Source organism: Lichenostomus cassidix, unplaced genomic scaffold, assembly GCF_008360975.1.
Source record: "Lichenostomus cassidix isolate B80296 unplaced genomic scaffold, HeHo_3.0 HiC_scaffold_586, whole genome shotgun sequence".
Taxonomy (NCBI): Eukaryota; Metazoa; Chordata; class Aves; order Passeriformes; family Meliphagidae; genus Lichenostomus; species Lichenostomus cassidix.
In genome coordinates this window covers 1-24,357 of record NW_028147350.1, presented here as the reverse complement: position 1 = coordinate 24,357, position 24,357 = coordinate 1, and the positions used below count along the sequence as shown (strand labels likewise).

Here is a 24,357-nt window from a genome sequence, read left to right as displayed (position 1 = left end):
CGTGTTTCCCGAGCTCCGCTCACCCCAGCGCTTGTCCCGCTTGTTGTGGCCGCAGTCTTGTTATGAATGGAGACAGAAGGTTGATAGATTTTTGCAGGTTGCCTAGGTCTGTCACAACTGTCAGTTAACCTATTTGGAGTGACTAGCACCCCCTAAACCCAGTCTCGTTTGCAAGTTCTTTTAATGATGGCCGATTAGGTCTAATATAAACTGGATTGCTCTTTATTAGATGTGAGAAAGGTCCTCTCACTATCTGAATTTTGAAAGAATTTATCCGCTAATTTACCTAGTAAAAACAATGCTAAGAGGCTCAGAACGGCCGTCTACCTTTACAAAAAGCAAAGCCAAGAACAACACAGATAACCTGCAGCCACACAGTTTCGAGGGCTGTGTCGCTACAATTTATTCCCACAAACCCCGCCCTATCACCTCCCTTAAGCCCTTCCCCAAGGTTCGAGGTGATTGGCTGGAGATTGTCAGTCCCTTCAATTGGCTTGTCGCTTGCTTCCAGTTGTCTGGGATCTTGCCATAGGCTTGTTCTTCACCCCATATCTCCTTGCATTTATCCCTTTATGCAAAAATCCCACTCAGACTCCTCCTTCGATTACATCCCCAGTATTCTAGAACATTCTAAACCTCTCTGTCATTGAAATATATTATGTACGCAAGTTATAACTGTCATTAACTTACAACAAAGGTATTAATTTGACAGAATATCAGCTGCCCAAAATACAGCCATTTGCAACAAACTCATTATCCTTCAACAAATGAACAGTAGCAACAACAACCATTAGAACCACACTTTGATCATAACCCCTCCCTCCAATTAATTATCATCTGTGAAAACCAACTCCAACAACCTGTTTTTAACATTAGACACAAGAGATCACGGAACAAGGAGCCAAACAATGTATATAGTACACAATATAGGAAAACTAATTTCAGCTAAACAATTATATATTGCCCAAAATAGGAAAACTACAGATAGCTAAGCAAATTATATATTGCCCAAAATGGGAAAACTACTAATAGCTAAGAATGCAGCGCGCAAAAGGTACCTATTATTGTTGTCGTTATTGCTAGCAAAGAAGAATACAATTTAGGAAACCAATGATCTTACCAAAATCCAGTTTTGGTTCTGGGATACATCAGAATCCTCCCCCAATCCTGCAAGAAGTGGTCACAGAGTTGCATCCAGACTCTGGGGAGAGGCTTTTCTCATGCTCCAGTGTCCATGTAGAAAAGCTTCTATCTTTGTGGAAGTCCGTGAGATTATTATAGGATAAAAGTGTGCCTTGCTTGGTCAGCACGTATAGTTCTCTTTTCACATCCTCTTTTCAATGCAAGATATGAATTAAGTTTAGAGGTCTTAGACTTTTGGGTGCTAAGTGATAACCCCTGCCAGGCTGTTTACCCCACTGGAATTATCTATCTTTTGCCATCGAGCAGAAGGAGAGAGGGGAGAGGGGGGAACATCCTGCCACAGATCTCAGCCACTCCTTCCCGCTATAAAGAGTGTGGCAGAGGAGATTGTGTGAATCCTGATGGGCTCACTGGCAGCACTGCCCCGGAGACATCCCGTCCAGTCCCAGATGACCCCCTGCTCCTGGGAGGACTCCAATTCCAAAGGTGGTGCCGAAACCATGTGCAGAGTGGAAAGTCCCATCTTGTACCCAAGGAAGTCAGGCCAATTGCCTCGCTGTATGGAGACTCTGTCCCGAAGTGAATCTCCTATCAGTGATGAAAAACTAACCCTGTGCCCTGTGACTCTGCAGGACATTATTTTACAGAACAACAGCGGCCTCTGGATGCTGTTAAAAGACTGCCTTGGGTACCAGTGAAACAGTTGCCACCACAGCTGGCAGAGGATGCTGTGAAGAGATTTGAAACGGTCTCGTGTAAACACAAAACACTTTGCAGCAAAACCCATGAAATATATTTATGTTAAGATCAACTACAAATGCAGTGAAGAGGACAAGTTGAGATCCTGCAGCTGGACGTGGGGATGCACAATGCTGGGCCTTCCCTGGCTTGCACTGAATCAGACCAAGTTTTCATCCTCTTATATGCTCCAAATTCAGTTGGTTGAAATCCCTACAAAAGCCTTTCCATTTAGGATCAGGCTGTGCCCATGTTCACTGTGTCCCAGAGCACAGGCAAGGATTGTTCTCTCAGCTGTTGGTAAAAGAACAGCCTTGACTCTACTCCATGGCAATTCAAGCAATTCTTGGGCCTTGCCAACATTTCCTAGAAAGACTCAGAAGTACTGAATACAGCAAGTGATGGATTCTGCTGCTCTCCTCTCACTCTCTCCTCATGCTTCAAGCAGTGTTCCCCCAAATCCTGTCAATGCACCCACCAGGCTCCACGGAAAGGCAGCTCACAATGAGCAACATCACCTTGACTGCAAAGAGAAGCATGGTGCAATTGCAAACTTCTGCATTCCATGAAATGTTACAGTTTTCAAGAACAAGAAGAAAACTCTGCAGAAGAAGTAATTCCAGTATTCGTTCCTTCCAGGTTGAAGTAGAGATGTGAGAGGTCCACATGCCACCTTCACACAGAGCTCCCTTGCCAGGGGCTGCAGGCAGAATGCTCAGAGTACAGAAAGGTAAAAGCTCACAGCTTACTGTATAACCACCTAAACAGCATGGCCATGAAAGAAGTTTAGATTCCATTTCCAGGAATCCAAAAACGATTTTCCATTTTATTGATGCTTTCCTGTATTAAAACTAAGAACTTTATTAAGATGTTACAAAAAAGGACAGTAAAAAAGAGAACTGGAAGTCTTCACTTGGGGGTTTCACACAGTGTAAAGCTGCTGATTAAAAAAAAATTGTGAATTAATTTCCTGTTTATCTTTGCTTGCATGCACAACTTCTGTTTTATCTACTAAACCATGTTTTCCTCAACCCACAAGTTTTTCACTTCAGCTCTACTGATTTCCCCAACGATGTGTCTAGCAGGGGAGCGAGTGAGCAGCTGCTTGCTTGCTGGCGGGGATTAAACCTGGACAACATGTTTAGAGCAAACAAAACCAGCCAGCCTCTCACAGACAGCTGTTCTGCTCTCACCTCTCCCTGCAGCCCATGCAGTAGCCTGTAACAAAGCAGCACAGGATTCTGTGTATCACACATGTGGGATGCAGGTAACCTGGTTCCAAACACTTAAGGCAGATAGTCCAGGTAAAGGACAATAAATCACAATTTCCCTAAATGGTTTTCTTCCAAGACAACCCACACATCAGCTTTGGGACAAGGAAATAATTTGGCTCAGTACATTGGGAGGTGAGGCATAGATGCCTCACAGCTCATTCTTCACATACCTTATCTCCAGCACTGCATGGACCCTGGCTTTGCCTTCCTTTAGGCTGGAGGAAGATTGATCTGGTGCTGGGAATATGAACACTTTACAATCAACATTTGGTGACTGAAGTGACAATGGCCCCAGCTCTGTCAGGCAAAGGCTCCTGGCTGCCCTTGCCATTCTTAAAGCCTCAGTGTTTTGGCAGCTAAAAGAGCACAATCCTAGAATGTGTTGTGTTGGAAGGCAACATAAAGATCCTCTAGGGAGCTTGCTCAGGTCCAATGCCAACAATCACTGCACTTACAGGGGCGAAGGGGGAACTTTTCATGGCACAGTGGAACAAAGAGGTGACAGAGAAAGAGCCAGATGGGTATTTCTGCCAGACCTCCACCCATTGGGTATCTGCTGCTCTCAAAGAGAGTCAGAAGAGCCAGGGCAAGGAACTGGTTTTAGGCAGGGAAAAACTGAGCAAAACACCATCAGGCCAAAATCAGAACAATCCTGTAAAATAATGACTTGTCATTTTATAATAAGATGGCAGGGAGAAGCAAGGCTGGACTGCTGAACTTGCATACAAAGCTACACTCAGATAAAAGAGGGCTTCAGAGCAATATGAGTTTGGTTTTCTCACATTTTATTAATGCTTATTGAATGTTCACAGCAAGGGTGGCACAGTTGCTAGGAAGTCTAATAGTGACATGTAGCAAGAGATGAGCTGTGACTTCTTCGGCTATGTTATTCTGGCAGACAGTCAATAGTTCTCTCATTCCTGGATGACTTCCGAGACACGACCACAGCAGCAGTGGCAATACCACCAAGGACACTTCCGCCTCCCAGTCCTACTGAAGTACCAATAACTCCATTTCTGACCTATAAAAGGGAAAGTAAAACACAGACTGGAAACATGATAAGCACTTATATTTATTCCCTCCAGCGTGATAATATGGAAAAGCCAGGGTTAATCAGGATAATTAAATCAATGACAGGCATCTGCCCCGTAAACAGGAGGAATACCACCCAGTTTCTTCCCTTTCATAGGTGTCATTCAGTAAGAGGGCACTGTCAGGGTGCAGACAGAGCACAGTGACCCTCCAGGTGCAGGGGCTCTGGGGAGGCTGGAGGCAGTGCTGGTGTGCAGCCCACAGCTGGCACTTGGCTGTGCCCATGCACTCTGCAGGCTGTGTCCCAGCCCCGCGGCTCACAGCCAGCAGCCAGGAGCTGCTCTGGGAGGCACACAGGGCCTTAGCCCATGTCACTCACCTGGTGAGAGACTGGGTCTCTGTAGCGGACCTCTGTCGCAAAGTGCTCACAATTTCTTTTAAGAAAATTGTACGACCGCACTGTGTCAGTGTATTGCTCAGCATGCTTGATGATCTCCTCCACTGGGAGAGGCATGCGGGAGCGATCATACTTGTTGTTGACACGCCATTTATCATTTCCCACCACGTCCTTCAGGAGCTCTTTCTTCACCTTCCCTTTTTTGTTGGATTCAGAGTCGGTGCTGGATGACTGGGATGGAGCCTCTTTTCCTGGGGAAGGCAGGGAGGAGATAAGAAGGCAGACCATCTCTGGACCCTCCAGGATCTCAGATGGGTTTCCAACTGCTCCTCATCTACACACACTGGGTCCACCAGCAGCACATGGAGGGAGACAGGGCTTCTGGGGCACCCCAGAAACCTCTCTGCAGCTTGCCACGATGCACCAATCTTACCTCCTTTTGTCAAATGGATGACATATCCATCCCCCACGTAGACGGCCCAGTGTTTGTAAACTCCTCGGTCGATCTCGATCAGGTCCCCAGGCTCGGGGTGGCAATTGCGCTGTCCCATCTCAGGAGTGTGCAGTCAGACACGCACGTGTAGCCGGGCAGGCTGAGCGCAGGGCAGAGCGGAGCGGGGAGCCGTGGGCTGTGCACAGACACCTGCCGGGAGCGCAGGCACGGAGGGTGTCAGGCCGAGCCCCGAGGGCAGCGGCTGCAGGAGCGGCGGCCCCGCTCCGCCCGCCCCGGCTCGGGGCCGCTCCCGCTGTCCCGCCGGCCGGCGCAGGGCGAGCGACGGAACGGCCCCGCTGCCACCCAGCGCATCCGCCGAGGCCGAGGCCGGGCCGGGTGGGCGTCTAGCTGCTGCCGCCGTGCCCGGCTGCCCCCGGGGTGCCCGCCCCAGGCTCTGGAGCAGATCCGTGGCCACCTCCTGCAGCCTGAAAGTGGCCTGTAAGGCGCGAAACGACTCGCTCGACAAGGTTTTTAATAGACCTTACTTTTGTTCATGTATTCTGAGTCAGATGCACAGGAAACATTCTGACAAGATATTCTCAAGAGTCAAAACAACAAAAGACCTTAGTGGAAACTTTACAAAATCAGAGACATCTGACAAAATATTTAGGACAATATTCAATGAGCATAAAACAGTTCTCAAATCAATAACTTGGCACTTTCAGCTTAGCAAACTCTGTGCCCATTCAACATCAAGTTACTCAAGAATACCAAGACGAGGGAATTAGAAAAAGAAAATGACAGAAAGGTGTAGAGGAGTGGATACATAGGAATACCTGCTCCTGGGTTCCAGTGATGATAGAAACTGCAGGAAGTGGTAGGGTCTAGACAAGGTGATAGTCTCCTGTTTGGCCTTAAATACCCTTGGCCATTCTCAGCCCTTCCCCCAGACAGGACTTTTATCATTTTACCACTCAGGAGCTGAGTTTGGCAAGAGTGGAGCTCTGCCTCCAGTGTGCCCATGATTAGCAGACGCCGCTGGGTTGAGATAGATAGTGGCTATAGAGCTGTGGGTGTGGTACAGTTTGCTGCCTCGCCAGGGCAAGGCCTGCGCTGTCCCCCTGCCAATGCATCCCAAAATGTCTTGAGACATCAATCTTTTCCAGTCTTTCACATCCACCCACTGACCAGGACCATTGTAATGGTTCTTTTCCTCTTGTGGTCTAAGCTAGCTGACAGAGCAGAAAGAAAAGAAGAGAGAAGCATACAGGAACCCATATAAAGGGCAGTTACTATCTCAGTAATCAAAAGCATAAGTTTAGTTAATATCCTTCTACACAGGTCGATCACTCCCCAGCCCATGAATATCTAAAATGGCAGGTGAGGTGTGATGCAAGCCAGGATCCAGAGGAGCAAGTTCATAAGCCAGTATTTCAGCTGCAGTGCACAAATGGTGCAGCACATTGGTCCATGATTTCCTTTGTGTTTCCTGTGACAGCACTCTTTGTGGGGTCTACAGTTTTATGTATTCTTTGCTTATTTATTAATAACATCTCAAACATTTGGCAATTTTATAAAACTACTTTTGATACTAGCTGGGCTCCAAAATAGCCCAGGCAATTCAGTTTCTCTATTGCTTATTGATAATGCAATATATTGCACTCCTTGTACAAACTCTGTGGATCAATACTCAGGCTGCCTTGCCTTTTGGAGCCTGTGATCTTACACGTCCAGGTATCACCACAACCCAAACAAATGTACATGGCCCAGAGTACCACCCTTATCCTCCCACCAACCAGATTTCAGTGGGACACCCAGAACCCATACTCCAGGAAAGAGGAAGAGCTCAGTGAGCACCATGGGAAAATTACATTCTCTTTGCATTCTGTCTTACATTCTACTACCTAATAGGCTGGATTGCCTCAGAGGTGGAAGTCAAAAATATAACAAAACTCAAATCATTCCAACCTTCTCAGCATATAATTTTAGTCAGGGTCCTGGGTTTGGATCAAATACCTTTTTGACTTTACCAAACCCTTCAGTGGTTCTCAAACCCCAAATTTTTCTTCTGCTTCCCTTAAACACTTAGATCTTCTTTATCTACAGCTTCAACTTTACAGCTGCAACATTACAGCTGCTACTTCAGCTCCTCTGTCAGCCCTTTTTTCCCTCCTCCCAGGTGCACCAACACTTCCCCATCTCCTTCTTCTGCACAGTTATGCTTTACACATCACTAGCCATTACTACATGTGCTTCCCTCAGTATAATAATTTTATGCTTTGCTCTGAGGAGATAGGAAGAGGTACACAAATTTGATTCCATAAATATATGAAATCTGATGTGAGCTCCCAAAGCTAAATTGAGGGAGGAATCTTTTCCATCCACTGTGGCAACCAGAGAAAAAATATAAACATCTTAAAATATTGGTAGCAACAAACTTCTATAAGCATATATGAACATAAATATGTTAAAGCTTATCAAGATAAAAAAGTATGAACACTTGCTGCAATGAAGAACAGCAACTTCCCTGTCCTGTCACCACATAATCCTCTCATAGAACACTTCTAGGAGAAAACTCGGTCCCACTTGGACCTATTTCAAAAGGAGGAACCATCCACCTGGTTTTCTTTTCTGTTCTCTGCCATAGAAAGTTTCAGTGATCCTTTAATCAAACTAACAATAACACTCTGTGAAAAGAAACTTGGAAGACATAAAAAATGTGACAATCACTAATAAAACTTACTCGGTAAAACTTAGTTTATTTAATTATCTAGTACCGTAACAATACTACCAATACAATGAGGATTCTTTACACCATCTAGGCAAACTTGAGTTATAGTAGCAAGCCACCCTTCTGAGACCATTTAACTTTAGATAAAATGGTTTTTGTTGGATCTACATATTCTGTTCATCCTATTTTGCAAATTTGGATGGAAGTAAGCCAACTATTAGTCTAGTATTTGTTCTGTGTGTGTGATACCAGAGTGGCCCTTAGGGAAAAGGACTGCTCTTTTTGCTTTCTAGTTTACTTACCCCTCCAGCATTTGAAGCCATATTTACTGTTTACAGTCTGCAGGTACAAGGTCCTGCTAGGATGGTTGACTAATCTAGGAGGAAACAACCTTATGCATCTCAAAATGCCTGGAGACATCAATCTTGCCAGTCTCTCACAGAGCTGCATCCTGCTGGCAAATGCCCTCTCGCATCCCCTGAGCTGCCTCCACTCACGACAGCGCCAGTCCCACCACTGCCGTGCCTGGGCTCTCAGCCTGCTCCTTCCTGCTATAAAGAGTAAGGAGGAGGCACTTGTGCAGATCCTGCCAGGCTCTCTGCTGGCACTGATTCAAAGCCATCCTGACCCCTCTGGCCCCTGATCTGCCCCGCTAGGGACAGCTCTACTCCTAAGGGTGTTTTTGGCACCACACAATGAGTGGAAAATCTCATCTTGTACCCGAGGAAGTCCAGCCACAACCTTGTTGTGGGGAGGGACCCTGAACTAAGTAGTCCTCCTGTCCAGTGATGGATAGTAACAACAGTGATCCTGTGCCCTATCACTCTGCAGTACATTATCTTACAGAACAACAACCTCTGGATATTGATTAAGGATCCCTTGGGTATCAGTGAAACAGGCAGTACCACAAATGGCAAAGGAGGCTGCAGAGGGATTTGAAATTGTGTAAATGCAAAGGACTTTGCAACTAAAAGCATGGATTAGATTTATGTTAACCCACCTACAAACACATTAAAGAAGGTGGTGTGAGACCCTGCAGCTGGGCTTGAGGCTGCACAATGCTGGGGCTTCCCTGGCTTGCACTGAATCAGACCAGGTTTTCATCCTTGCTCCAGATTTAGTTGGCTGAAATCCCTACAAAAGACCTTCCATTTAGGGACAGACTGTGCCCATGCTGGCTGTGCCCCAGAGCACATGCAATGATTGCCCTCTTGGCTGTTTGGAAAAGAACAGCCTTGACTGTGCTCCATGGCAATTCAAGCAGGTCTTGGGCCTTGCCAACATTTCCTAGAAAGGCTCAGAAGTACTGAATAGAGCAAGTGATGGATTCTGCTGCTCTCCTCTCACTCTCTCCTCATGCTTCAAGCAGTGTTCCCCCAAATCCTGTCAATGCACCCACCAGGCTCCATGGAAAGGCAGCTCACAATGAGCAACATCACCTTGACTGCAAAGAGAAGCAAGGTACAGTTGCAAAATTCTGCATTGTGTGAAATGGTACAGCTTTCAAGAACAGCAAGAAAATTTCCCAGATGAAGTAGTTCAAAGTATGCTTCCCTTACAGGATGAGGTAGGGATGTGAGAGGTCTACATGCTCCCTTGCCACAGAGCTCCCGTGCCACAGGCTGCAGAGAGAATGCTCTGAGTACAGAAAGGTTAAAGCTCACAGGTTACTGTATAACCATTTATTTTGCTTAGTCATGACAGAAGTTCTGATCCCATTTCCAGGAATCAAAAAAGGACTTTCAGTTTTAGTTTGATTATGATATGTCTTCCTGTATTAAAGCTAACAACTTAAATTAGATGCAGTAAGAAAGGGCAGCACAAAATAGAGCCAGAAGTCTTGGCCTGATTTTTTTAAACAATGAAAATAGATATTGAGAAAAGAAGTGAATTAATTCCTTGTTTTCCTTTGCTTGCATGCACAGCTATTTATTTACCGACTAGACCACCTTTCTGTCAAGACACAAGTTTTTCACTTCAACTCTTCCAAATCCCTCCCTGATGTGGCTGGCAGGGGAGTGAGTGAGTGAGCAGCTGCCTCATGATTGCTTGCTGGCTGGCTGAGGTAAAACCTGGACAACATGTTTAGAGCAAACAAAACCAGCCAGCCTCTCACAGACAGCTGTTCTGCTCTCACCTCTCCCTGCAGCCCACGCAGTTGCCTGTAACAAAAGCAGCACAGGATTCTGTGTATCACACATGTGGGATGCAGGTAACCTGGTTCCAAACACTTAAGGCAGATAGTCCAGGTAAAGGACAATAAACCACAGTTTCCCTACAGTTTACTTCCAAGAAGATATACACATCATCTTTGTGACAATGAAATAGCCTGGCTCAGTACATTGGGAGGTGAAGCATAGATGCCTCACTGCTCATTCTTCACATACCTCACCTCCAGCACTGCATGGACCCTGGCTTTGCCTTCCTGCAGGCTGGAAGAAGATTGATCTGGTGCTGGGAATATGAACACTTTACAATCAACATTTGGTCACTGAAGTGACAATGGCCCCTGCTCTGGCAGGCAAAGGCTCCTGGCTGCCCTTGCCATTCTTAAAGCCTCAGTGTTTTGGCAGCTAAAAGAGCACAATCCTAGAATGGGTTGTGTTGGAAGGGACCATAAAAATCCTCTAGAGAGCTTGCTCAGGTCCAATGCCAACAATCACTGCACTTATAGGAGCGAAAGGGGAACTTTTCATGGCACAGTGGAACAAAGAGGTGACAGAGAAAGAGCCAGATGGGTATTTCTGTCAGACCTCCACCCATTGGGTATCTGCTGCTCGCAAAGAGAGTCAGAAGAGCCAGGGCAAGGAACAGTTTTCAGGCAGGGAAAAACTGAGCAAAACACCATCAGGCCAAAATCTGAGCATGCCGGTAAAACAATGATTTGCCATGTCTTAATGGGATGGCAGGGAGAAGCAAGACTGAACTGCTGAACTTGCATACAAAGCTACACTCAGATAAAAGAGGACTTTGGAGCAATATGAGTTTGTTTTTTTTACACTTTATTAAGGCTTATTGAAAGTTCACAGAAAGGGTGGCACAGTTGCTTGGAAGCCTTGGTGGTGTTAACATTGGGTTAAAATGTTAGTTAAAAATAGGCTTTAGGAACAGGATAGGTAGGCACTGCATGTACAGGACTCAGCGACATGATCACGAAGATTGCTTAGAGAATGGGGATTGTTTTAGTGAAATCATGCGGATTAGCACCTGTGAAATAAATCAGAAATACTATGGGAGATAAGGGGGCTTAAAGTCATGCTTGGGGGGAAACAATGGAACAATGATAAGTTGATGATTAACATATGATTACATCACTGTTCTGTAAGAAAGGTATAAAATTGTACTTGTTTCAAACCTATGGCGAAGTCAGATTTGGGTGGATGTTACACCCCGACTTCCCGAGCTCGAATAAAGGCACCTGCATATAATCATCCAGTGATTATGTGTTTTCCACGCTAACATTTTGGCGACCCAGATGGGACCCTGTGAGCGCTGCTGAGGACCCCGCGACCTGATCACGCTCCAGCCGGCACCGAGGGATTCTCGGGGAGCCCATCGCGCCGCGACCCTCCGCCGCTCACAACGTCCCCTGGAGAAGGTAAGGTGCCTTTAATGGTGGTTTGGTTGCCTGCCAGTAAGACGCAGCGAAAGCTACGCTTGGTTGGGCTAAGGAATTCCTAGTGGTATGCCCGGGCGCCGTCCGTAAGACAATTGCGAAAGCATTGCAGGGTCGGCAAGTGGAAATGGAGAAGCTTAAAGGGATTGTGGGTGGCTATGCTCCCATATCTCGTAATTCTCCTTTGGGGTGCTTGTTAGCACATTGGAAGCAAGGTAATTTTGGCCAAGGATTGCGTAAAGATACGCTCATTGAGTATTGTAACTCTCGGTGGCCAACGTATATTTTGCAGGCTGGAAGGAGGTGGCCTGAAAATGGTTCTTTTCAATCTGACCTGATTTCTCCTTTGTTGTTGTTTTGTAAGCATAAGGGAAAATTAGATGAAGTTCTGTATGTTGATTTGTTTTTCTGTTTGCAAGAAAACCCAGAGTGGCTGTTGGAGGGTGGTTTGGTTGCTGTGGTGGTTTGCAATGATAAATGTCTGGCTTGCGTTGAAGGGAACTATTGTTTGGAGCTCTTGGCATTGAATGAGAGTTTACATCAGAAATATACATTGGAAAGTGATTTACTAGTGGTTCCTACAGGGTCTGACTCTACACCGCCTACACCTTCTCGGGGGTGCCCACCTTTCCCACCTACACCTCCCTGGGGATGTCCCCCTCTGCCATCCGTGCCCTCTTCACCTGCTTGTGGCAGCCCCTTTTTACCCTTGCCCGTGGATGGCCGCGTTTTGGTTCCGGTACAGGGGTGTGGGGGAGGGGGTGCTGGGGGACTGGACAGCGGTGGGGGTGGTGGTGGTGGACCCATAGACCATTGGACCTGTTCCAGGGCAGGAAAGAGTCTGCCAAGACTTGGTAAGCAAAAGAAAATTGTAATTTTAAGACAAGGGGTGGGGGGTGGACAGATCGGTATATGTTAGGAGGTTTGGTTATATGGAAACAGTCAGCTGGAACTTATAGAGAAAAACCCTGATAAAGTTGCCAGGGTAGTGAAAATGATTATGAAAACTCAGAGAGATGGTACTTAGAGTTACAGAAAAAAAAGAAAAAAAAAAAAAAAGGAAAAAGGAAAAATAAAAAAGGGAAAAATGAACAAACAAAAAACCGAGAAAAAGGTTACAGGAATTGGAAGGGGAAAAGTTAAGAAATCTGGACAAATTACTTGAAATAGCTTGGAAAGTTTATAACAATAGAAGAGCCACAAGCCAGCAGCGGCAATTCTTGGCAGTCATACAGAGTATGGCAAGCGGTTTGGAAGGGGTTGGGGGGAGGAGGCCATTAGCTTTTGACAAATGTGCCATTTGTCATTGGAAATACAGGTATACCAACCGGTTTCACTGGAATGATCAGCTCCAAGAGGTTGCCAAGGGTGCTGTGACCCAGCAAGCGCTGGTGACTTCAACGTTAGGAGAAGAGCGGTGGGATTTTTTAATCAACAGGGGGGGCACATATTCAGTTTTAAATGATCTAGAAGGACAGATAAATCTACCACAATAGTTGGGCCACAGAGAAGGAGGAAAATGGCCATTTCCGCAACCCTCGACCTGTGTTTTGGAAACGAAGTATTGACTCAAGAATTTTTATATGTCGCATGTTTTACTGGCAAAATTGGAAGCAGTGGTAACTTTTGAGAATGGTGAGTTATTAATGAAAATTCTGGAGTGAAAAAAAAAAAAAAAAAAAAAAAGAAAAAAAGAAAAAAAGAGAAAAAGAAAAAGGAGAGGAAAAAAGGAGAAAAAAAAAAATCTTAATGATAAAAGAGAAACCAGCCTCTGCAATCTCAGAGGAGGTGGAGAATGCCGTAATTCCCTCAGTATGGGAGACGGACATACCTGGAAAATCTAAGTTGGCACAGCCAGTACATGTAGAGTTAAAAGAGGAAGGAAAAACCGTGCAGGTAAAACAATACCGGAGGCATGGTGCAGCAAACACTGCTGATAAATTCCTAAAATATTAAATTCTGGCAGAGTGCAAATTAGAGTATAATATCCCAATATTCCCAGTAAAAGAAACCCAATGGAGATTACAAGCTAGTACAGGATCTAAGGGCAATAAATGAAATAACCAAAGACATTTATCCAGTAATTGCTAACCCTGATGCATTGTTAACATTCGTAAAAGAGTTTTATAAGTGGTTTACCATAATTGACTTAAAAGATGCCTTTCTGCATACCCCTTGACAAAAAGTAGGAAGCTGTTCGCTTTTGAATGAGAAAATCCAGAGAATGCAAGGAAGACCCAGCACACGTGGACTCGGCTTCCCATGGGGTACAAGAACTCCCCCACCTTATTTGGAAACCAACTGGCAAAGGACCTGGAGATCTGGACCAAAGAGGGGCAAGTACCAAAAAAATCAATACCTCCTGCTACAGTAGGTTGATGATATGCTGATAGCAACAGAAGAAAAGGAAACCTGCATAAAGGTAACAATTGAGATTTTAAACTCACTGGGCATGGGAGCATACCAAGTGTCCAGGGAAAAGGCACAAATTGCACAACAGACTGTAATTTACCTGGGATGTGAAATCTCACAAGGGCAGAGAAAATTAAGTACTAACCATGTCTAAGCTATTTGTGCTATTCCAGAGCCCCAGAATCTCCATGAGCTGCGAGTCCTCCTCGGCATAGCAGAATGGTGCCGCCTGCGGATCATGCACTTTGGGCTAATTGCCAAACCACTGCACGAAGCTCAGAGGACGCAGCCGTTCAGCTGGGGCAAAGCACAGAGAGAAGCTTTCCTGAAACTGAAACACTGACGACTGCCCCGGCGCTCGGTTTGCTGATCTGTCTAAAGACTTTCAGCTGTTCGTGCATGAAAGGCAATGCTTGGCACTGGAGGTCCTGACCCAACAATTGGGGAGCTGGAAAAGGCCGATGACAGACAATGGGCCATCAGGGACCCACTGTGTGACTCATGGACTTATCTCATCCCACTGTGAGATGCTCTGCCCAGGAGGGAGGAGCCAGGTGTTCCCACCTGGATATAACCTGGCCTTGGAACTGCCTGAGCTAGCCCTGTCTACTGGGTTCCCAGAGGACCAGAGCTATCACTGGACCTTCAGCTGGAGACCAGACCTTCACAGGATCACTGCTTGATCTGAACTACTTCAGTTGGACTACTACCACCACCCCAACAAGGTGTCAGGTTGTATCTGAATTTGTCAGTGCTTTTCCTTGTATTATTTCACTTATTTTTACTTTCAATCTTGATTTGTGATCTCCCACTGGTTTGTTTTCAAAGCAATACAGCTACTTCTCCAAATAGCTTGACAACATAAGTGCCGGATGGCCTGCATGTCTGCAGGCAGTTGCAGCCACTGTGTTATTGATACAGGGGGCCAGGAAGTGCACGATGGGAAAACACACAGATGTCTATGTGCCACACATGGTGACCACTGTCGTAGTGCAAAAGGGGGGCCACTGGCCAACCCCAAGCAGGATGATAAAATTCCTGGCAATCCTAACCGAGCACGATGATGTCACACTAAAAACAACTAACCTTTTGAATCCAGCTCTGTTTCTAGGCACCACACCTAAGGAAGGCCCACTGGAACATGACTGTGTGGAAGTAATAGAGTACACCTACTCAGCGAGAGAAGACCTGAAAGATGTTCTGCTGGAACAACCAGAGTGGGAATTCTTCACGGATGGAAGCAGCTTCGTGGAGAATAGAACCAGATACGCTGGATATGTGGTAACAACAATCAGCACAGTAGTAGAGACCAAAGCATTATCACCAAACACATCTGCCCAGAGAGCAGAATTGATTGCCTTAACCAGAGCACTAGAATTGAGTGAAGGAAAGAAGGTAAATATTTGGACTGATTCAAAATATGCATTTGGAACATGGGGCACTATGGGAAGAAAGAGGGTTGCTGCCCTCTCAAGGGGCATATATTAAACATCAAGATGCAATTCTGCAGTTGATAAAAGCAGTACAAAAACCTGAGCAAGTGGCAATTATGCACTGTAAAGCACACCAATCAGGAAGCTCCAAAATCTGTGAGGGAAATCGGAAGGTGGACTGGACAGCCTGAGAGGTTGCTTGAGATGTGCAAATAGCAATGGCATTGATACCTATGAAGCTAAAGGTGTCTCAATTCAATTTACCTTCAGAACCAAAATATTCAACAGAAGACGAGAAACTGGGACATTTGCTGAATGCATAAAAGAATTCAGAGGGTGGTATGTTACTGCACAAGGACAGATAGTCCTACCCCCCTTGATAATGAGAGAAATTCTGCAAATTAAACATAATGAATGTCATTGGGGTGCAGAAGCATTGGCAAAATGGCTAAAACAAAATGTAGTCTTGGTACGAATGTTAACAATGGCCAAATCAATAGTGTCAAAATGTGAAATTTGCCTGAGGAACAACCCAGTGGCTAGACGGCAGGCACAGCTAGGAAAAATTCAGGTAAGTATAGAACCAGGAGATTATTGGCAGGTAGATTTTGTAGAGTTACCAAGAATTCGAGGGTACAAATACCTGCTGGTGGGGGTTGACACATTTTCAAGATGGCCAGAAGCCCTTCCCTGTCGCACCAACCAAGCCAAAGAGACAGTGAAGTGGCTGCTACATGAAATCATTCCCAGATTTGGAGTGCTGTTACGGGTATCTTCAGATAGAGGACCACACTTTATAGCTACAGTGGTAAAGGAAGTGAGCATGTTACTGGGAATAGCTTGGGACCTCCACACACCATGGGAACCACAATCTAGTGGACAAGTAGAGAGGATGAACCAAACACTAAAGGGCAAATCAGTAAAATATGTCAGGAGGCCAAGTTACAGTGGCCACAAGCCCTACCAAGAGCACTTTTAAGGACTGGGGTAAAGCCTAGGAGTGGAATGTCAGTCAGTCCCTTTGAAATAGTATATGGGAAACCATTCAAATCTCCTGAACGAAACCCGAATATACATCTTGCAGGAAAACAGGAAATATATAATCATGTTCTATCTCTCGGGAAAACCTTAGCACAGCTTTGGAGCGCGCTCGTGTGGAATAGGCCACTGGCTCACGAGAATCCAGTCCATGATATTCTCCCTGGAGATGAAGAACCTTTAAAGGAGAGGTGGCGTGGATGGAGTGGACCCCATCAGGTGCTGCTGACCACTTTCACAGCAGTCAAGGTGGCTGGAGCGGATCCTTGGATACACTACACATGAGTGAAGAAGATCCATCCGAGACTGTGGGCTACACAACCCCGGGACTGATGAAATTGCAGATAAGATGGGTTTAACTGTTTAAAATGATCTTAGTACCTGTGCCGATGCTCATTTTATGGATATTAATTGGGAGTGATATTGCTTGAGGATATGGAATGCAGGATAATCAACTAACCACTCTTCATTCTAGAATGAAGAGAGAGGTACAGGCAAAAATGCAAGTGATAAAAGTTTCCAATGAAATTTGGGCTGAGAATGCGATGATTGGGTTAGTTAAAGATTATGCCAAAATGCAAAACATCAGTAGAATAACTGCCTGTCTGCCAATACCAAAGGCAGCAGGAGACCCAGTAAACTGGGAAATTATCACATCAAAATTACCTGAAATTCTGGACAATAAAATAATTGTATGTAAACAAGTACCCGAGTCCAGGCAGAAAGTTAAAGTAACTTGGAATATAACAGGTTGTGGTTGGATGCAGTACTTGACCAAAAGGACTATCTTTTAAGTAATGAGAAAGTGGGACAAAATCTAGAGTGGTGGGTTGAAGATCAAACCTTGCCAAATGGCAATGCTTCTTGCCACACTATCAAAAGGTCACAGAAAATGTCACAAAGACCACCCTGATATGGAAATGTGAAGCAAAGGATAGAAAGGATAGGATGTAACCCTGGGACAGTGCATGGTCCCTGAGTATACTTCAAAATTTAAATATATGGCAAACACTCCTTGGTGCCTAAAATGGACAGGCCCTGAAGATGGCACTGATCCAGCAGTAATAAACACTGCCACCAGCAGCAGAGTGCAGGCAGATGAGGTAAGTTGGTGGGCATGTAATAAAACCTATGATTGCATGTCTGATGATGTAGAGATGAAACAAGTACCATCACTGGCGGCTGCTATGCGAATTGATTGTGCCTGTAAAAGAATCAAACATAAACAGGGTAATGTAAATTATAGAATAAAAATAGGATGTAGTAGAAGCACAATCAAGAGCCCAGGACAATTTGTTTGGGGAACGAGTGATGGTATCTGGACAACCCACCTGCCTGTAGATGGAAAAGTAAAAGAATTTACTCTGGGCCTCCCTACTTTATGTCCAATCTGGAAAAGTCCCCATTCAATGGGAAAACGTGAACTTTTGCAAATAAGAAAAAGGCGAGAGGTTTCAGATAATGAAAATCAGGATGAAACTTGGCAAGAGCCCTCTGGTGGAGTAGAATCTGGGTGGACTCTAGAATCTCTGTTTGGCCCTATAGCAAACTACCGAAACAGAGAAATGATGTACAGACTTACAGGTCAGGTAGAGAGGTTAGCAAGAATTACTCGGGAAGGATTCAAAGAACTAAACATGCAATTACAAACTGCTACCAAAATGACTTTATGAAATCAATTGGCTTTAGATATGTTACTCCTGAAAGAACATGGAGTGTGTGGGTTTCTAAGGGGACAAGTTGATCATTGTTGCATCCATATCCCAAATGTAACTGCAGATGTAGAACATGACAAATAGAGTACGGAGCACAGGATGAACAAAAGGATTTGACTACAAGTTGGTTAGATAAAATCTTCAAGGGGTTGGGTTGGAATGTGAGTTCATGGATTAAATCTATTATTGAAAATTTAATAATCTAATTAGTTATGTTTTTAGTACTTTGGGTAATCTACAGCATACTGAAAAGAGAGATACGGAGAAAGACATCCTGGAACCGAAGAATAATGAGGGCACTGACACGAAACAAGGATCCACGTCCATCACCTGCGGATTCTCCGGTCCACAACAGCATCTATAACAATGCTCATGACAACCCTGAATTCGGAGACGAGCATCCACTATAAAGGACTATATCAAGTGAAAGCATTCACACCTATAAAGTGAAAATGCTTTCAAAGGGGGGAATGTTAACATTGGGTTAAAATGTTAGTTAAAAATAGGCTTTAGGAACAGGATAGGTAGGCACTGCATGTACAGGACTCAGCGACATGATCACGAAGATTGCTTAGAGAATGGGGATTGTTTTAGTGAAATCATGCGGATTAGCACCTGTGAAATAAATCAGAAATACTATGGGAGATAAGGGGGCTTAAAGTCATGCTTGGGGGGAAACAATGGAACAATGGTAAGTTGATGATTAACATATGATTACATCACTGTTCTGTAAGGAAAGGTATAAAATTGTACTTGTTTCAAACCTATGGCGAAGCCAGATTTGGGTAGATGTTACACCCCGGCTTCCCAAGCTCGAATAAAGGCACCTGCATATAATCATTCCGTGATTATGTGTTTTCCACGCTAACAGTGGCAGATGAAGCAAAAGCTGGCCAGTCACTGCTGCGGCCACGGGCTCCCCCTGCCTTGCCCAGACAGCTCATCAGTATTACTTTCTCTTTCCTAGATGAGTTCCCAGAGAAGTAATTCGCATTAGCATTCCAAGAACGGCAAAAGAAATTGCTGCTGGTATTTCTAGTAGGCCTGCTGAAGTACCAACAACTGTGTTTCTGGCCTATACAAGGGAAAGGAAAACACAGACTGGAAACATGATAAGGACTTTTATTTACTCCTCCCAGCAAGATAATATAGAAAAGGCAGGGAAAATGTGGGTAAATAAATCAGTGAGGGACATTTGCCCCATAAACAGGAAGAATACCACCCAGTTTCTTCCCCTTTGTAGGTGTCATTCAGTAAGAGGGCACTGTCAGGGTGCAGACAGAGCACAGTGACCCTCCAGGTGCAGGGGCTCTGGGGAGGCTGGAGGCAGTGCTGGTGTGCAGCCCACGGCTGGCACTTGGCTGTGCCCATGCACTCTGCAGGCTGTGTCCCAGCCCCGCGGCTCACAGCCAGCAGCCAGGAGCTGCTCTGGGAGGCACACAGGGCCTTAGCCCATGTCACTCACCTGGTCAGAGACTGGGACTCCATAGCGAAGTTCTGTCACAAAGTGCTCACAGTTGTTGCCAAGCACATCATATGGCACCTCCCTGTCAATCCATCGCTCAGCACGCCGGATGATCTGCTCCACCGGGAGAGGAGTGCGGGAGCGATCATACTTGTTGTTGACACGCCATTTATTATTTCCCACCACCTCCTTCAGGAGCTGCTTCTTCACCTTGGACTGACTGGTAAATATTGATGTGGTGCTGGCTATCATGGATATTGTTCCTTCCTCTGGGGAAATTGGGGAGGAGATAAGGCAGGCAGGCAAACCCGCGCTGGCCCCTCCAAGATGTCAGATTGGTTTCCCGCTGCTCTTGGAAAGGCCATCTGCACTCACAGGGTCCACCACCAGCCCATGGTGGGATACAGGGTTCCTGAAGGATACCAACATGCCCTCTGCAGCCTGCCACGATGCACCAATCTTACCTGCAGATGTCACATGGATGACATATCCATCCCCCACGTAGACGGCCCAGTGTTTGTAAACTCCCCGGTCGATCTCGATCAGGTCCCCAGGCTTGGGGTGGCAATTTTCCTGTCTCATCTCAGGAGTGTGCAGTCAGACACGCACGTGTAGCCGGGCAGCCTGAGCGCAGGGCAGAGCGGAGCTCTGCACAGACACCTGTGCTGTGCACAGACACCTGCCGGGAGCGCAGGCACGGAGGGTGTCAGGCCGAGCCCCGAGGGCAGCGGCTGCAGGAGCGGCGGCCCCGCTCCGCCCGCCCCGGCTCGGGGCCGCTCCCGCTGTCCCGCCGGCCGGCGCAGGGCGAGCGACGGAACGGCCCCGCTGCCACCCAGCGCATCCGCCGAGGCCGAGGCCGGGCCGGGTGGGCGTCCAGCTGCTGCCGCCGTGCCCGGCTGCCCCCGGGGGTGCCCGCCGTGCCGAGCGTGTCCCCAGGCTCTGGGACACCTCCGGCCGCCCGGCAGAGCCGCGCCCGCCGCCCGCAGCCTCGACGGGGCCGCATCCTGCTGGCAAACACCCGCTCGCATTTCCCGAGCTCCGCTCACCGCAGCCCCTGTCCCGCTGTTTCCGTAGCTGGATTACCGGCCCGCTGTCCCCGGTGTAGGTAGTGTGGACGAGGTGATTGCGCAGAACCTACCCCGGACACAGCCGGCTCTGCCCCAGGTCTGTCCCGTTACACAGCGCTCCCTCCACAGCGCTTGCAGACAAAAGGCTCAGAGTACAGAAAGGCTGAAGGTCACAGAATGATGTACAACACCTAATAAGTTTTGTCGTGAAAGAAGTTACGATTCCCTTTCCAGGAATCAAAAAAGGATTTTCACTTTCAGTTTGAATGTGATGTGGTTTCTTATACTAAAACGGTGAACTTTATTGAGATGCAATAACAAAGCGCAGTACAGGATAAAACTGGAGTTCTTGTCTTGGTTATTTCAAACACTGTAAAACCGATGTTTTATAAAGCAGTGAATAATTTTCGGGTTTGCTTTGCTTGTATGTACAGCTCGTGATTTACTTCTAAACCGTCTTTTTTTCAACCCACAAGTTTTTCCCTTCAACTCTTCTGATTTCCTCCCTGATGGGGCTGGCACGGGAGTCAATAAGCAGGTGCCTGGTGCTTGCTTGCTGGTTCGGGTTAAACCTGGACAACACCTTAAGCGCAGACAAACCCATCCAGCCTCTAACAGACAACATCGGGGACACACAGAAAAGAGCCTACAGGAAATAGGTGATAAAAACAGGAAGAAAACCTGCACCAGTCGGCAGCAAAGCACTGAAAGGGAGGTGTGGGCAAGGCGAAGGAATGGATAATTTGCTTAAAACTGTTCCCAGACTACCACAAAAATCATCACTGAAAATTAAATAAAAACCAATGTGGCCACCAGGTTAGTGATGCTGGGGTGACACTTTACTTGTTATTCCTTAACGGTATAGCAGGGAGAAGCAATGCTGAATTATTAAACTTGCACAGAAAGCAATACACAAACAGACAAAACAGGATTTTAGGACAGTAAGAGTTTGGACTACTGACATTTTATTAAGGCTTATTTAATGTTTACAGCAAGGATGACACATTTGCTTGGAAGCCTTGGTGGCAGATGTAGCAAAAGCTGACCAGTTGTGCTGTGACCATGGGCTCCCCCTGCCTTGCTCTGAGCTGCTCCAGACAGTCCATCAGTATTACTCTCTCTCTTCTCTGGATGAGTTCCCAGAGAAGCCTCACAAAACAATGGCAGCAAGAATGGCACTTACTGCTGTTGCTGCTGTAGTACCAACAACTGCATTTTTGGCCTATAAAGAGAAAGGAAAATACAGGATGGAAACATGTTAAGCATTTATATTTACTCCCTCCAGCCTCGACGGGGCTGCATCCGGCTGCCAAATGCCTGCTCGCATCCCCCGAGCTCCGCTCACCGCAGCCCCTGTCCCGCTGTTATCGTGGCTGGGCCCAAAGTCCCCTCCACCTGCTGCAATTAGCGAGGAGGAGTCACTTCCTTGGATCGTGCCGAGCTCACTGCCGGCACCGCCCGGAGCTATCCCGTTCGGCCCCACCCTCCACCTGCTCCGGAAGGTACCTCCCGAGGTTGTTGCCAAAACCATCGTTGGGTGAAAGATCTTGCCCTGCCACCGTTGAAGTCGGGCCACTGCCTCTTTGCCAAGAGCCTCTGTCCCCAAATGGTCCTCCTGTCCAGTGATGGACAACATCCCTGACCCTGCTTCTGTCACCATGGCAGGACATTGTTGTTGGGGAAGATGAAATAGGAAGGCCTTACAGATATGATAGCCTTGCAAAAGATGATGAGAATATGGGAAATATGAGCGAGATTAAAATGAAAACAAGATTCGAGTTGTAGAGTAACTAGAGAACAATGGTATGGCCAAGGCAGGTAATCCCCCTTCCTGATTGAACAATGCCCTCTGCCCAGGCAAGTCCAAGGGCCAGGGCTGACCTTACCTGCCTGATAGAAATCCCAAAAAGGCAGTTTTTCTAAGGTTTGAAACAAGACCCTATATGCTAATGTGATGATTCTTATAGGCTGTATGTAAATGCTGTAGGACTTGTAGTTTGTCTTAGATTGGTTAAAGAAGAGTTGAATATTCAACAGAGAAGACAATTTATTGTATTGTAAACGGCAAATCGCTCTCTTTTAGCTCTCTTCTTTCTGCTCTCTCTCTCTCTCTCTCTCCCCTCTCTGCTGGCCTGCTTGGAGTCGCGTCTTGCGACTCAGCAGGCCTCTCACCCCCACTCTATTTCGCAATAAACCTTCATGTTCTAAAACTCATCTTTAGAGATCTCTTGTCCCTATTTTTACCCCCATAACTAAACCCCACGGAGTCAATTCTTACACATTGTCTTGTAAAACCACAGCCTCGGGATCATGATTACAGCCTGGCTTGGGTACCCGTTAAACGGTACCAAAACCAGCAGAGGATGTAAATGGCCAACATGAATGGACTCGTGTAAATGCAAAAGACTTTACAACAAAACCAAAATGGATTATATTTACACCTACAAACACAGTGAAAGGGATCAGGTGGGACCCTGCAGCTGGGCTTGGGGCTGCACAATGCTGGGGCTTCCTTGGCTTACACTGAATCAGCCCAAGTTTACATCTTCTAATGTGCTCCAAATTCAGATGACTAAAATGGCTCTTAAAGCCCTTCTGTTTAGGAATAGGCTATGCCCGTGCTGGCTGTGCCCCAGAGTGCAGGCAAAGCTATTTCTCTCGGCTGTTTGGAAAAGAACAGCCTTGACTGTACTCCATGGCAATTCAAGCAGGTCTTGGGCCTTGCCAGCATTTCCTAGAAAGGCTCAGAAGTACTGAATACAGCAAGTGATGGATTCTGCTGCTCTCCTCTCACTCTTCCTCATGCTTCAAGCAGTGTTCCCCCAAATCCTGTCACTGCACCCACCAGGCTCCATGGAAAGGCAGCTCACAATGAGCAACATCACCTTGACTGCAAGGAGAAGCAAGGTACAATTGCAAACTTCTGCATTCTGTGAAATGGTACAGCTTTCAAGAACAACAAGAAAATTTCCCAGATGAAGTAGTTCAAAGTATGCTTCCCTTACAGGATGAGGTAGGGATGTGAGAGGTCTACATGCTCCCTTGCCACAGAGCTCCCGTGCCACAGGCTGCAGAGAGAATGCTCTGAGTACAGAAAGGTTAAAGCTCACAGGTTACTGTATAACCATTTAATTAGCTCAGTCATGACAGAAGTTCTGATCCCATTTCCAGAAATCAAAAAAGGACTTTCAGTTTTAGTTTGATTATATGTCTTCCTGTATTAAAACTGACAGATGTAATAAGAAAGTGCAGCACAAAATAGAACCAGAAGTCTTGGCTTGATATTTTTAAACCATGAAAACAGATATTTAAAAAGGAAGTGATTTCATTCCTTGTTTTCCTTTGCATGAACAGCTTTCCTTTCATGGACAGCTGTTTATTTACTGACTAAACCACCTTTTCCTCAAGCCACAAATTTTTCACTTCAACTCTTCCAAATCCCTCCCTGATGTGGCTGGCAGGGGAGTGAGTGAGCAGCTGCCTCATGCTTGCTTTTTGGCTGGGGTTAAACCTGGACAACAAGTTTAGAGCAGACAAAAGCAACCAGCCTCTCACAGACAGCTGTTCTGCTCTCACCTCTCCCTGCAGCCCAGGCAGTTGCCTGTAACAAAGCAGCACAGGATTCTGTGTCTCACACATGGGATGCAGGTCACCTGGTTCCAAACACTTAAGGCAGATAGTCCAGGTAAAGGACAATAAACCACAATTTCCCTAAACAGTTTTCTTCCAACATGATCCACACATCAAATTTGTGACAAGGAAATAACTTGGCTTGGTACATTGGGAGGTGAAGCATAGATGCCTCACAGCTCATTCTTCACATACCTTATCTCCAGCACTGCATGGACCCTGGCTTTGCCTTC

General features: G+C 46.2%; 2 protein-coding genes and 1 long non-coding RNA gene across 3 annotated transcripts; all 3 read right to left on the bottom strand.

The window, feature by feature from the left end:
* Window positions 1-21: 21 nt before the first annotated feature.
* Window positions 22-1,411, bottom strand: LOC146423349 (uncharacterized). The gene is made up of 2 exons (XR_014847576.1): window positions 1,121-1,411; window positions 22-640 (listed from the first exon to the last, which is right to left on the bottom strand). It is a non-coding gene; the product is annotated as an uncharacterized LOC146423349 (long non-coding RNA).
* Window positions 1,412-4,041: 2,630 nt separating this feature from the next.
* LOC146423347 (phospholipase A and acyltransferase 3-like) lies at window positions 4,042-21,320 on the bottom strand. The gene is made up of 4 exons (XM_085044855.1): window positions 20,566-21,320; window positions 5,018-5,227; window positions 4,567-4,835; window positions 4,042-4,176 (listed from the first exon to the last, which is right to left on the bottom strand). The coding sequence occupies exons 2-4, from the start codon at window positions 5,133-5,135 to the stop codon at window positions 4,042-4,044; spliced, it is 522 nt and encodes a 173-aa protein (XP_084900981.1). The 5' UTR covers window positions 5,136-5,227; window positions 20,566-21,320.
* LOC146423348 (phospholipase A and acyltransferase 1-like) lies at window positions 18,961-20,086 on the bottom strand. The gene is made up of 2 exons (XM_085044856.1): window positions 19,896-20,086; window positions 18,961-19,694 (listed from the first exon to the last, which is right to left on the bottom strand). The coding sequence occupies exons 1-2, from the start codon at window positions 20,007-20,009 to the stop codon at window positions 19,410-19,412; spliced, it is 399 nt and encodes a 132-aa protein (XP_084900982.1). The 5' UTR covers window positions 20,010-20,086; the 3' UTR covers window positions 18,961-19,409.
* Window positions 21,321-24,357: the final 3,037 nt, after the last annotated feature.